Genomic DNA, 13,292 nt, shown 5'->3' with positions numbered 1-13,292 from the left:
CTGAAACCTCAAAAACTGATGAAGTAACCTGATAAAAGTATGTTTTGTATTTCTTGTTTATTGTTGTTTTATGTCTATTATTTATTTCAGTTCTGTGTTTATTATCTTAAATACATAAATAATAATTAAAATCTCTTTTTTTCCATTATATTGGTTGACTTGTAGAATGAAAACTACCTGTGATCTTTATTCAATTGTTTATTAGCATGGGCCCAAGCTTGCGCTGTACCTGTATGAGATGCTGCATGACCACAAAGACAGTCTCAGTAAGGAAGAACAGGCTGCTGCAAACACCTTTATGACCTCACTGAAGCTGTGCGGCCATCGCTGCATCCCACCCAACGCCCCACCCAAGCCGGACCTCCTAAAAGCCATTAAAGAGGTTAGCACCCTTCTCTGTTACAACAGAGCTAAGTTGTAATCAATGTCAATGGACAGATACTAAAAAAATACAGGGACATTTTTTGATAATTTGTGAGCACTCATCAAATATAGCAGATAAAATATATATTTTCTATATATTTATTTATTTTGCAAGGCCATATAGTTCTATTATCTATGTTTATTTGAATGGTCTTAATTTCTTAATAATGTATAGGAACAGCTCAAATATGAGTCTGAGGAAAGAACAAGCAGAGGTGCATGGGAGAAGAAATTGTCCAGCGCTCAAAAAATGTAAGTTTATGAGCCTTTGTGTACTGTTGTTTATAATCTGTATTTTATAATTCACAGTTTATAACGCCACGCTCTTTCTCCTCAGTCTGATGCAGAGGCTGGACGGTAAATCGAAGGACATTTCCAAGATCGCTGCAGACATCACTCAGAACATCTCTCTGAGACAGGGCATGGAGAGGAAGAAGGTCATCCAGCACATCCGCGGGCTCTACAAGACCGACCTGAGTGCCAGCCGCCACTGGCAGGAGCTGGTGCAGCAGCTCACCCACGACCGGTCAGCTCCCGTGCTTTTAATTAAACTGCATCACACATTAATTAATGTCAGAATAAAGATCCTAGAGACTCTCAGAACCTTTTCCCTGTGAGCACAACCTAAAAAAAATTAAAGCAGTATTATGGAGCACTTTTATCTCCATATCCCATATTTGTATTTCTAAAATAACATAATGAATGCGCTTTTATTCATAAACAAAGAACTATATTAATTTTTACATTTTCATACTGTATTCTATGTGTTTCTTTATCTGTACATCAGTATATTTAGGGAATTTCATTTTTGGGGCATTTTCTGACTTTCTGCCTCAAAAAAGTCCACAAATCCACATGCTCCTTACACTTTCAGTAATGCTTCGGTATCTTGCAGCTTGTCCAGAAATGCATGTGCAAAGTCTGTGCTTTAGTGATATCTTACAGTACAGAGAAAATTACACTTCCAGCTTTAGAGGGAAAATTTTACTGCATATACTGTGATGGATAACTTGAAAAAAAAGTGGTCTAAAAAGTCTTGTATGATGTAATTTATATTATAAATAAAATGTATAACTGCACATTTATATTGATAACCCCTGGAACTAGTGATCGCAAGTGGTGGTAAGAAAGTAGGGGCTCTCTTTGTGACTTTACATTACAGTATCCGTACATGTAGCTTATATTTTTTTTATAAATTGTAAGATTTATTAATGTGCTGGGTGGTTGTTTGCATGTATATTCAGGGCGGTGTGGTATGATCAGTCATGTTACCCCACTTCATGGCAGCTGGACCCGACTGAGGGGCCCAACCGGGAGCGCAGGCGTCTGCAGCGCTGCTACCTCACCATCCCCAATAAATACCTTCTCAAGGACCGCCACAAACCGGAAGGTGTGCTCTGCTTCCATACATAATGACTTACTTAATGTATAAAATCAAAAGATTATACATATGATATATTGGCTACGTTAACATTACCAGGCTGAAGCGACTTAAATCAAATGTTTTGCTCAGTCTGGCTCAGATCTGAATTCATGCGTCTTTTTGCTTTTACGCATTAGCATTAGCATTAGCACTTTGTGCTTCTCTTTCGTATCCACACATCTCTTGGTGCAGCTGTGCAGCTATAGCTGCAAAAAACAGCAAAAGATGCTCCACATATGAGCTGCTAACACATCCATTTCCCTTTATAAAGCTACAAATCTCTCGTCTCCCAAATATGAGGTTTTTTGTTGTTGGTGAAGAAGGAGACGTTTATACAGGTATCAATATGCAGCATGTGAGGTGTTTCAGGGAAAGATTCGTTCACATTACAAGCCACATTGCTCAAATCTGAGCTGTGTATAATGTGAACGTAGGCTTCGTCATTATCATACAAAAACATAATTTTCTTCAAATGTCATGAACTTTGAAATAAAACTCGTTTTGCAGCATTTCTTTTGGAATTTGGAGGATACATTTCAATAGTATTAATTCATCAGGATATTCAACAGCAAAATATTACACATTACATAATGTGTCCATATTGTTCACCCCTAGTTCGCTTGCATATGTTGCTGTGAATGACTTGTTGGTGGTACTTTAACTTTTTGATCTAAAATGTTTGAGAACCACTGATTTATGTAATTTAACTGACTTCTGACCACTCCCTAAACAGACACTGTTAAAGCCTCGCTGGCCTTCTTATTTGAAGACAAGACCCATTCATCGTTTTCCTCCACTGTAAAGGATAAAGCTACGAGTGAGCCCATCAGGTACACACACCATATCTCCCACCACATTACTCCCACTGGTTCTAAAGCGTAGTGTATGTGACTGACTCACAGCTGAATGTTTCTGTTACACCTCTGTAACATGAAGCTAATGTTAGCCACTCTGGATAAGAGCATGTGCAGCATGTTTAGATATACTGAAATGGCACTTGAGTTAGTACAAGAATTAGTATCATGACTATCCCAGGAATGCTTTCTATGAAATCTTAAAGGAACACTAATTACATAATTCACCTAGCCTTGTCATGAGCAAGGGGGACAGTGTCCAGCCCCATTCACAAAATAACACCTCACAATTTAAGCATAAATGCAAGTGTTTGTGGTTTTGGTAGTAATTGATGGTAAGTAATTGAATTGTTAGAACGTGTTTCTGCATAGTTGATGTGTTGCAACTGATATATCTGGTGGCATACTGAGTTTAGCACTACAGCATTATAAATATATTGCTTTGGAAGATGAAAAACATGGAAATAAACTGTTTTTTTTTACTGGAGAGACTTCAGACCTGCCATCTGTCTGCTATTTCTTTCTCTTTAGGTTTACACGGAGGTGCATAAGCGTAGCGCCCTCTAGAGAAACCGCAGGAGAACTGCTGCTGGGTAAGGCTGTATAAAAGAGCAGATAAAATTATATATTTTTTATGTTTTTGCATGTTGTTGTTGTTTTATTTCAGCCCTGTCTGCGGTGACGTCTGGAATGCAATGCTGTGTTCTTTGTTTCCGCAGGGAAATCAGGGATGTACTTTGTGGAGGACAATGCAGCTGAGGCCAGTGACAGTCAGGTTAGCTCAGCAGTAAATTGTTGGATGTTTCTGTGTTTCTGAATGCGCTTCTCTCAGGCTAAAAGGCCTTTATTTTTCAGCAGACTCCTCACGGAGAGACCGAGCCCGCCTCTTTCTGCTGGACCTATGAGGAGATAAAGGAGGTGCATAAGCGCTGGTGGCAGCTCAGAGACAATGCTGTGGAAATCTTCCTTACTAATGGGCGAACTCTGCTGCTGGCATTTGACAACACGAAGGTAAAGCTGGTCTTTGAATTTGCGTGGAGTACTGATCATCTTTAGTTTTATTCTGATAAAACACAATGCTTTATGATGATACGTTCACAAAAGCAGATCCTTGTTGCTCCACTTTATATTGCCTTACTATATAGTGTTTTTTATTAATTGGCAAAATAACGTAGTCAGTTGCACATATTATTTGCTTAATCCTATAATGAAAAGGGACTGTCAGGGCTTTGATTTGCTTAGCAGACTTATATACTGCCATTATGGTGTTATACACAATACTGACATTGTGATGTTGGCCAACACAGGCATCTGTTGGTTAGTGTGTCAGAGATGGGGATGTGGCGCTTTCCTCTAATCACATTGGCTGACATCAGAGGAGGCCATTGTCCTCAAAATTTCATCCAATATGTGTTCCTCATTGTTTGTGTCTCCTGCTGTTATTCCATCTTTTCTTTTCTTATCTCCTTCAGTTCCGTGATGATGTTTACCACAACATCCTCACCTCTGAGCTGCCTAATTTGCTGGAGTATGACAACATCAGTGCCCTCACTCAGCTGTGGGGCTCCAGCCAAATCACCAATTTTGAGTACCTCACCCATCTCAATAAGCATGCAGGACGTTCCTTTAACGACCTGATGCAGTACCCAGTCTTTCCTTTCATCCTGAGAGACTACGTCAGCGAGACCCTGGACCTGCAGGACCCAAATATCTACAGGTAAAGCACCATTGATTAAATGTATTTAGATTTACAATTATACAGTTGTAAAAAGAATATTTGTAAAAATTTATATGAATTGTTAGTGTATTTGAAGGTGGCATTTGTTAAAATATGCGTATTAATGACAGCAGCATATAAATGACAGTGATAGTATAGTATACAGTAATCCACATTACAGTAATCCATATTATCTATGTAAATCAGAATAGGTTATCAAATACTATTTAAAATGTACCACTACAGCCTGGCAACGTGTATCAAATATTTTCTAAAACCAAAATCTGCATTATGTTACCCATTTTTTAAAGTAGCTTTCTTTTTCCAAAAAAAAAACAAAAAAAAACAGAAACCTAAGCAAACCAATTGCGGTCCAGTCCAAAGAGAAAGAGGACAGATATGTGGACAACTACCGGGTAATGCTTTAGCCTGTTCTTGTTTGCATGCATTCATCAATTAATATGCATTTTTTTATATATAATGCTTAGATGCATGAATTATATCAGAACTAACTCTGCATATCTGTCTTTGATTGCAGTATTTGGAAGAGGAGTATAAGAAGGGTGCCCGCGAGGATGACCCCATGCCACCCGTGCAGCCGTACCATTACGGTTCTCACTACTCCAACAGTGGAACCGTCCTCCATTTCCTGGTCAGGATGCCACCCTTCACCAAAATGTTCCTGGCATACCAAGGTGATCTCCTGCTCTAATGTAGACGTTCGCAGTCTGAGAGATTGTGCAGGTGCAGCGTGTTGAATAGAAAAGCCTCCAGTATTTACAGTGATTAACATCCTGCATTATGTTGGGCCGAATGTTGAGCAGCACCTGCGCTTCCCGGGCCGCCAGATCTTCAAACAGGCCGTAGACACAGAGCTTTAAAAGGCTGCTGTGAAGTGAACAGGGTGTTCTGAAGTCTTGAGCAGCATGCATTAGGCTTTAAAAGCTGTTTCAACCTTTTGTACATTATCTATTTCCCCTTCCCCTCCCTCACTCCCTCTATTCTTTTATACCTTAATGTCCTGTTCCCCAAAGCCGGGGTTATTCATGTTAACGAAAGTACCATCAACAAAATGCCATTTGTGTCTAATCCTTACAGACCAGAGCTTTGATATTCCCGACCGAACCTTCCACTCCATGAACACCACTTGGAGACTGTCCTCCTATGAGTCCATGACTGACGTTAAGGAGCTCATCCCAGAGTTCTTCTACCTGCCTGAGTTTCTGGTCAACAGAGAAGGTATTTAGTCATTTAACCTTTTGTGATCACTGTAAGAATTGTTCTGATTAAACACAATTCTACAGCTGTTGAACAGACTAAAAGCACAACTTTTTTTTTTTTTACTTATCATTAAATGCATGCGTTACAGGTTAAATATAAAAACGGTCAATGATTCACATCTAAAATGCTGTATTGTCAGCTCTGGCAATGCCTCCCCACATCCTATTCCGCTCACTGGAGAGAGCTGCTGTGTGCTGCATGGTTGTGTTCAAACTTTATGCAAATGAGCATGCATGCAGCCAAGTCCAGCCGATCAAGGAAGAGTAGGCTGGTTCATCACACACATACAATCGTCACTCAAAACACATGCTTTTCAAACATGTAAAAGAAGTTTAAAACTGCACTATATATATATGCAGAACTATATATTGGAATGAGGTTGATTTTTTTTTTATTCTAAATCGTAAAATTATGATTGCCTACTTTTATTTATTTTATTTTTTTAGACCTAGTTCTTAAAAAAAATCTGCTTAGACGTCTTATCAGTTGACATATTGTGTCCACTCTCTAATGTTTATTGTTAATATCGTGTTTCAGGGTTTGATTTTGGGGTTCGTCAGAACAGTGAACGGGTCAATCACGTGAATCTGCCCCCCTGGGCCCGAAACGACCCCCGGCTCTTCGTCCTGATCCACAGACAGGCCCTGGAATCGGACCAGGTGTCTCAGACGCTTTGCCAGTGGATCGATCTGGTCTTTGGCCTGAAGCAGAAGGGCAAGGCTGCCATCCACGCCATCAACGTCTTCCATCCAGCGGTTTGTTTTCTTACATTTAATATCATCCAAACAGCTGATGACACTACAGCAGTTTAGGAAATATGCACTTAAATACAGCAGTAATGGTACATTAAAGTAATACATTGCGAGATGGATTTTTTGTTTGGGACGGCTGTAAAAACAGCTAGTTTGGAGCTTTGTTGGAGCCTTTATTAACAAATAAACAAGGTAAAAAATAGTATTGCAAAGAAATAAGATTATATTTTTATATTTATAATAAATAATATAACTTTTTTTAAGAAAGCACTTTATGTACATTTTGTTCATAACATTTTGCTTCTTCACAACAGTGGACTATAGTAGTAAAAAAAATATAATTAAAATATGAAATAAAAAAACTTTTTAAGTAAGCAATAAATAAATTAAATAAACAATAAATAATGTTGGCAAAAAGCTACTACTTTTTCTTCAGTTTTATTTCATTCTGAAACATGTAGCAGGCCAGCAATTAAAAAAAAAAAAAACAGGAAAAAAACCCTAATATGTTTGCCTGTGTTTTGTAGACGTATTTTGGCATGGACGTGTCGGCAGTGGAGGACCCTGTGCAGAGGCGCGCCCTGGAGACCATGATCAAGACATACGGCCAGACGCCCAGACAGCTGTTTAACGCCACCCACATCAGCCGGGCTGGACCCAAACTCATGATGGAAGGAGAGCTGCCCGCAGCGATGGGCCTGCTGGTTCAGCTGGCCTTCAGGGAGAGTCGTGAGCAGGCCAAGGAGGTCACCTACCCAGTGAGACCACCCCACTACACAATTACATCATATCTATACACTTACATTAAATTATGAAATGAGTAGGGGTGTAATTTATCACATAATTTGCTGTCATTAATTGCAAATAATTCATAGCTTATAAACATATTTCATGCATTAAGTTTGAGAACCAGTTGAATTTCAAAGACGTCACAACATCAGTTCAAATTATGGAAAAGAAGGAAAAAGCACTAGTTTATTCTCTGCAAACTGATGAACTGAAAATAAACAAAGAGAAAAGAAATGTTAGATTTGATTAGAAATTAGAAACATTTGTAAAAATGTAAACATTTTATTTTCTCATGATGTCTTATAATGCTAGGATTGTGTTGTTATATAAAACACACAAAATGTTATGGTTGTATGTATATGTATATGTATGTGGTGGTTATATATATATATATATATATATATATATATATATATATATATATATATATATATATATATATATATATATATATAGATTTAAAACGTATTTAATTCCACTGATAGTGTTAATACACAATAAATCATACCAAACCTGTGGTTACATATTTAATATTAAGGGTGTCGAGATGCACAGTAATAGAGGTTCGATGATGTCACTAGTTTTCTTTTTTCTAATGCTGTTGTTTGTTTACCCTTTACCCCCCAGAGTCCTCTGCCGTGGATCAAGGGGCTGAAATGGGGCGAATACGTGGGCTCGCCCAGTGCTCCCGACCCAGTGGTGTGTTTCAGCCAGCCCCACGGAGAGCGCTTCGGCTCCCTGCTGGCGCTGCCCACCCGCGCCATCTGTGGCCTCTCTCGCAAGTTCTGCCTAATGATGATCTACAGCAAAGAGCAGGGTGGGGACACGAGCATGCACTCATATGCTAAATATATATATATATATAATTAAGTGTATATCATCCTATACAGTCATTACCTACCAAGCATAGGGCCCCGTAAATTAATGTAAACTAAATTAAGTTTTATTTATAAAGCATTTTTAAAGCACCTTGGCCAACGAGAGTTGTTTAAAGAATGCTTTATAAATACATGAGATAAAACAAAAAACAATAAGCTCAACAGCAAGAATTAAGGCACAAGAAAGAAAAGACATTAAAAACATCTATTACTATGACCACAGTCTCTCGCTGTTCGAATGCCAATTTGTACAACTACGTTTTTAGACCCAATTTAAAAACTGAGAACAAAGAGGCTGGTGGTAGACTGTTCCATAGTCTCAGAGCATAAGCTGCAAATTGAATAGCATTTTATGTTTAAGACGAGTCCAAGAAACAGCCAAACAATTCTGGTATAATCTCTGAGGACGCTGCATTAATGTCCCATGTCAAACTGAAGATGAAGCAAAACTGTCCTATAGGATATGAAATGCTTAAAAAAGACTCATGAGAGTGAACTGCAGAAACAGAAGGCGGGTAAACTTGTGATCATTCTTCTCAAGGTTGCATTAAAACTAAAGGAGCCATAGTAACTACAGTAATGCAGAGCGAGATATCCACATGTCTAATTCTGTAATCACATCCCACTGTTTCACAGGAGTCAGAAGTATGCACAGTACAGACATCCAGTGGTCGGCCATACTGAGCTGGGGCTACACAGACAACATGCTGCGACTCAAGAGCAAGCAGAGTGAACCGCCCATCAACTTCATCCAGTGCTCTCCACTGCACCAGGTTCAACACCAACCTTCACCAAACACAACAAAAATATTTCTGATCTAATATAATCAAACACAAAATCAGACACAAACTCAGCGCATCTGTTTTTTTTTTTTTTAGATACATTGGCGCACATGCCAGCTCCACCACTTGTCTGAAGCCTTTTGCATGGTTAAAATTAAGAGATTCGCATGTTGCTCAATCACCACTAAGCAAAGCAATGGAAACTTTTTTTATGGCAGAAATCAGGAAGTACAGGCACCAACAAATTGTAGTTAAAAAGATCAGTTTTAAAGTGCTACTTACTAAAAATAAAAAGTTGAGTCTAAGTCAGGCTTGGGTCCATAATGACAGTTTTGGTCCATTTGTCCGGACAGTATTTCACAGCACCTGTACTCTATGTAAATTTTGTTTTACCCTGAATTTATTTTCTGGTATATAAATGTTCAACCACAGCTGTAACAAAGCCTGTGGCTAGCCGAGTGTTGGTGCCACAGTGCTGGCAGTGCCATATACTGTGGGCACTGACTGATTTCATCAGTCTATTAGTCACGTTTTTCCTTCACTGCATTTCTGCTTATTATTACATTATCTGTTTCTGACAGGCAGTGTCTCTTTCTCTCTCTCACTCCCTCTCTTTATTTTTCTCTCATTCTCTCTTACCCTCTCTCTCTCTCTCATTTTCTCTTACCCTCTCTCTCTTTTTTCTCTTACCATCTCTCTCTCTCTCTTTCTTTCTCTTTCTTATTCTCTCTGACCCCCCTCTTATATTCTCTCCTATACTCTCTGTGTTTCTCTCTTTTCTTATCTGTCTCTTTCTCTCTTATTCTCTCTGACCTCCTCTCTCTCATATTCTCTTCTATACTCTCTCTCTCTCACAATCTCTCTCTATCCATCTCTTTATCTCTCTATCTTTATCTCTCTCTCTCAGGTGACGAGTTGTGCCTGGGTGCCGGACGGGTGCCAGCTGTTTACGGGCAGTAAGTGTGGAGTCATCACCGCCTACAGCAACCGCTTCTCCACCACCATGGTAGGTTACCATGGCAACCGGACCCCCGCTCCTCCTCCCATTCTCCCCCTCTCCGCCGCCTCCACGCCCACGCGCCCACCCACGCTCCCACCCACCTCCATTATCACTCCCTGTAGAGCCTCAGAACACACGCGCTGTTTGTAGTGGCCTCGCTCGTCATCTCCCCGTTGCCCTAGAAACACAGTTCCTGATGCCCACAGGTGGGCGGAGTCTGAGAGTCAGACAGAGAGCAGGTTACACAACCCTGCTGCCACCCGCCTCTCTCTCTCTCTTGCCACCTATCTCCCCTTATCTCCCTCTTTATTGGCACAGAGCGATAAGCAGGGGCTGCTGTCACGGTGCCAGTTTAAATAAACCCAGTGATATTTACGCACTGGTGTGGGGCCTCGCCCATGCCCTCACCTCACGTTCCTACCAAAAAAAACAGGCTTGTGGTGTTTGTGCTTAAATCTGATTTTCATTAATCTTTCTCTATTTAAAGAAGCATATGGTGAAGTAAAGCCAGAATCTTAGCTTGGTTTAAGTCATTATGTGATTTAAAGCGACATTATTCTGTTTAGAATTTAACTTAACCCTTTCACATCCTCATCAAAGGAAAAAGCAATGAAATACTTATTTTTTTTGTATTGTGATTGGTGTGGTGCAGTGGATAACACCACTGCCTGCCAGTGAGCTACCATATGGGAAACTGGGGTTCAGTTTCAGGGTATCTATGCTGTGCTACACCAATAAGAGTCCTTGAGCAAGACTCCTAACACTACACTGGCACACCTCTGTAATAGGAGTAAGTTGCTCTGGATAAGAGCCTTAGCTAAATGCCTTGAATGTAAATGTAATTTTATATTTGATATCAAATATATTATATTTGAAATGTACACCACTATCAAATGTTTTAGCTAACCTGTGGTGTAATCACAAAACGCTAACCACAAATGCAAAGTAATAATATTAAACAGTTTGTTGCATTACTCCACAGTATGTGTGGAGTAATATAAGGATTAGAACTAAAAAGGCCTTTCTCTCTTTCTAGGCCTCTGAGATGGACGTGGAGTCTCAGGTTCACTTGTATGGCCACACAGATGAAGTCACAGGTCTGTTTGTCTGCAAACCTTACAGCATCCTGATAAGCGTCAGCCGAGATGGAACCTGCATTATCTGGGATCTTAATAGGTGTGTGTGTTTGAGTGGTTGTGTTTTATCTATTGTACATTTGTAACTGTAAAAGACAGAAAACCTGTGAACCATCTGTCCTGTCCTAGTGTTTTTGTACTTTTAGGACAAATGCAAGTTAATAATGAAGGGTTCTTGTTTAAGGTTATGCTACGTACAAAGTCTCACCGGTCATAAAAGCCCTGTGAACGCAGTGTCCGCAAGCGAGACCACCGGAGACATCGCTACGGTCTGTGACTCAGGTAAGTTATCATTGTGTTCAGTATTGACTGTTTGTTTAGTTTAGAACATGTTATCATGGGCTAAATGGTTTTATGGCTAGACCAATATGGTTTTCTGTTCCTAATGCCAGGTTCACACTTCACAATTTTAGCCCAGTTTTAAAATCACCAACAGTTTTTGTTTATTGCAGACAAAAAAAGTCTGCTCTGAGGCAAATCAGGGATCTCTCTGAGCACACTCAGTCATGTACTGTGAACTTGTGAAAGACACTCGCTCATACGTCACCAACTGATCTTCGACCAGTCTCAAACGTTGTGCAAATATTTGGCATGCTACATATCTGACTCAGTCGGTAACTGGGAGTTAGAAGCAGCGGCTAGTAAAGCTAGTATAATTTTTAGAGTTTATGTAGTTAAACTACTGAAACATTTTTATTTGCATTTTGTATGTAGCATCTGGGTTGCATTTATACTCTTGATATCCTCACGCAACTTTTAATATTGTTCTCCTGCAACCAGTGGGTGGAGGCAGTGACCTGCGACTGTGGACAGTGAATGGCGATCTGATTGGTCACGTACACTGCAGAGAGATCATCTGCTCTGTAGCCTTCTCTAATCAGCCGGAGGGGGTGTCTGTTAATGTGATAGCAGGCGGGCTGGAGAACGGGGTTGTGAGGTAAGCAGACATCCTTTTTATAGCAGGAAAAAGTTATACAATTTCAATGTTTATTTTTACATTAAATTACATTACATTTAGCAGACGCTTTTATCCAAAGCGACTTCCAATGATGAAGTACATTAGCCAAGGACTTAAATGTGGCATAATAAACAACAGTAACACACCACGACAGAAAAATGTGTTTTCTCTTCTAAATATAGGAGGTAATATTGGAGATTACTGCATGCTGTAGTGTGTTTTAGCATGTTTTACTAGTATTTGGAGGATGATGATAATGCTGAGGATTACACGTTTTAGGTGGAATCACTGGCTTCCTTTATAAGAGTTTTGTTGAGTTTTAGGCTGTTCACATTGTCTTTTTAATGTGATCCTTATCCAACACTGTTCTTAATAATTAATGTTTCCAAACTGTCTCCCATGTGCTAAAGATTTATGTGATTTTAGTTTTTAGGCTTTTTATTTTCCTTTAATTATACAACAGCGGCTTTCTATAGTTGCATTTAGTTATTTTGTTAGAAACACAAAACAGTTGCAGTTTCCATTTTCTGTCTAGTCTGCATCTGATTTGATTGTTTCTGTAAAAGAATTTGCATCCCCACCTCTGTGTTCTTTGCTAAATAGAGGTGTTTTCTTTTTGGCCTGGTGTCTGTATGTGTTCTGAATGCGCGACGATGCCAGCCTCTTATCTCTTTTCTTGGTTCTGCTCTTTCATTTGTCTCTCATTCATTCCCTCCCTCTTCCATTCCTCCCACACATCTACTCTCAGGCTGTGGAGCACATGGGACCTGAAGCCAGTGAGAGAAATAACCTTTCCCAAGTCCAACAAGCCTATAATAAGGTATGCTCTGATTATATACTGTCATATTTTTTCTGCACATACAGATAAGTCTTTTTAAATGTAATAAATTAAATTCAATGTATCCCTAATATATATATATATATATATATATATATATATATATATATATATATATATATATATATATATATATATATATATATATTAGGGATACATTGAATTTAATTTATTACATTTAAAAAGACTTATTTGTACTAAACAGTATTGTGATTTGTTGATGTGTCTACTGAGATGTTAAATGTAAAAATGGACTTGGGTTGTAGTGAAACATGATAATGAGTATGAACTTTTGTCTATTCTCCATTCAAATAGCATGCAAAAAGGTAGCATTAGAAAACAGATTTCAAAATGAATTTAGTGGAAAAGCATTTATTCAAGTTTCTTCATTGTTTCTGAAAATATCTATATAATTTTAATTTGCACAGAATTAATTTTGCAATATGTTCCCCTGTCCTACC

The 13,292-nt window shown here is 39.0% G+C and overlaps 1 protein-coding gene across 4 annotated transcripts in view; it reads left to right on the top strand.

The window, feature by feature from the left end:
- lyst (lysosomal trafficking regulator) overlaps window positions 1–13,292 on the top strand; it is a 59,949-nt gene that overhangs the window by 43,362 nt on the left and 3,295 nt on the right. For 2 of the 4 annotated variants that reach the window (XM_022685227.2, XM_015602803.3), the window contains 21 exons: window positions 206–382; window positions 599–675; window positions 761–949; window positions 1,668–1,813; window positions 2,580–2,676; window positions 3,232–3,293; window positions 3,420–3,475; window positions 3,556–3,711; window positions 4,173–4,417; window positions 4,767–4,833; window positions 4,956–5,112; window positions 5,516–5,656; window positions 6,236–6,453; window positions 6,978–7,208; window positions 7,867–8,056; window positions 8,754–8,890; window positions 9,807–9,905; window positions 10,936–11,075; window positions 11,220–11,317; window positions 11,816–11,972; window positions 12,742–12,813. In XM_022685227.2, the coding sequence (XP_022540948.2) occupies window positions 206–382; window positions 599–675; window positions 761–949; window positions 1,668–1,813; window positions 2,580–2,676; window positions 3,232–3,293; window positions 3,420–3,475; window positions 3,556–3,711; window positions 4,173–4,417; window positions 4,767–4,833; window positions 4,956–5,112; window positions 5,516–5,656; window positions 6,236–6,453; window positions 6,978–7,208; window positions 7,867–8,056; window positions 8,754–8,890; window positions 9,807–9,905; window positions 10,936–11,075; window positions 11,220–11,317; window positions 11,816–11,972; window positions 12,742–12,813 (2,912 nt within the window). The remainder of the gene's footprint in view (window positions 1–205; window positions 383–598; window positions 676–760; window positions 950–1,667; window positions 1,814–2,579; window positions 2,677–3,231; window positions 3,294–3,419; window positions 3,476–3,555; window positions 3,712–4,172; window positions 4,418–4,766; window positions 4,834–4,955; window positions 5,113–5,515; window positions 5,657–6,235; window positions 6,454–6,977; window positions 7,209–7,866; window positions 8,057–8,753; window positions 8,891–9,806; window positions 9,906–10,935; window positions 11,076–11,219; window positions 11,318–11,815; window positions 11,973–12,741; window positions 12,814–13,292) is intronic. The other 2 variants (XM_007238535.4, XM_022685228.2) reach the window with 1 other exon arrangement.

This window comes from Astyanax mexicanus, chromosome 7 (assembly GCF_023375975.1).
Source record: "Astyanax mexicanus isolate ESR-SI-001 chromosome 7, AstMex3_surface, whole genome shotgun sequence".
In the NCBI taxonomy this organism is placed as follows: domain Eukaryota; kingdom Metazoa; phylum Chordata; class Actinopteri; order Characiformes; family Acestrorhamphidae; genus Astyanax; species Astyanax mexicanus.
The sequence above is the reverse complement of the archived record's forward strand: the minus strand, read 5'-3'. Positions and strand labels throughout refer to the sequence as shown.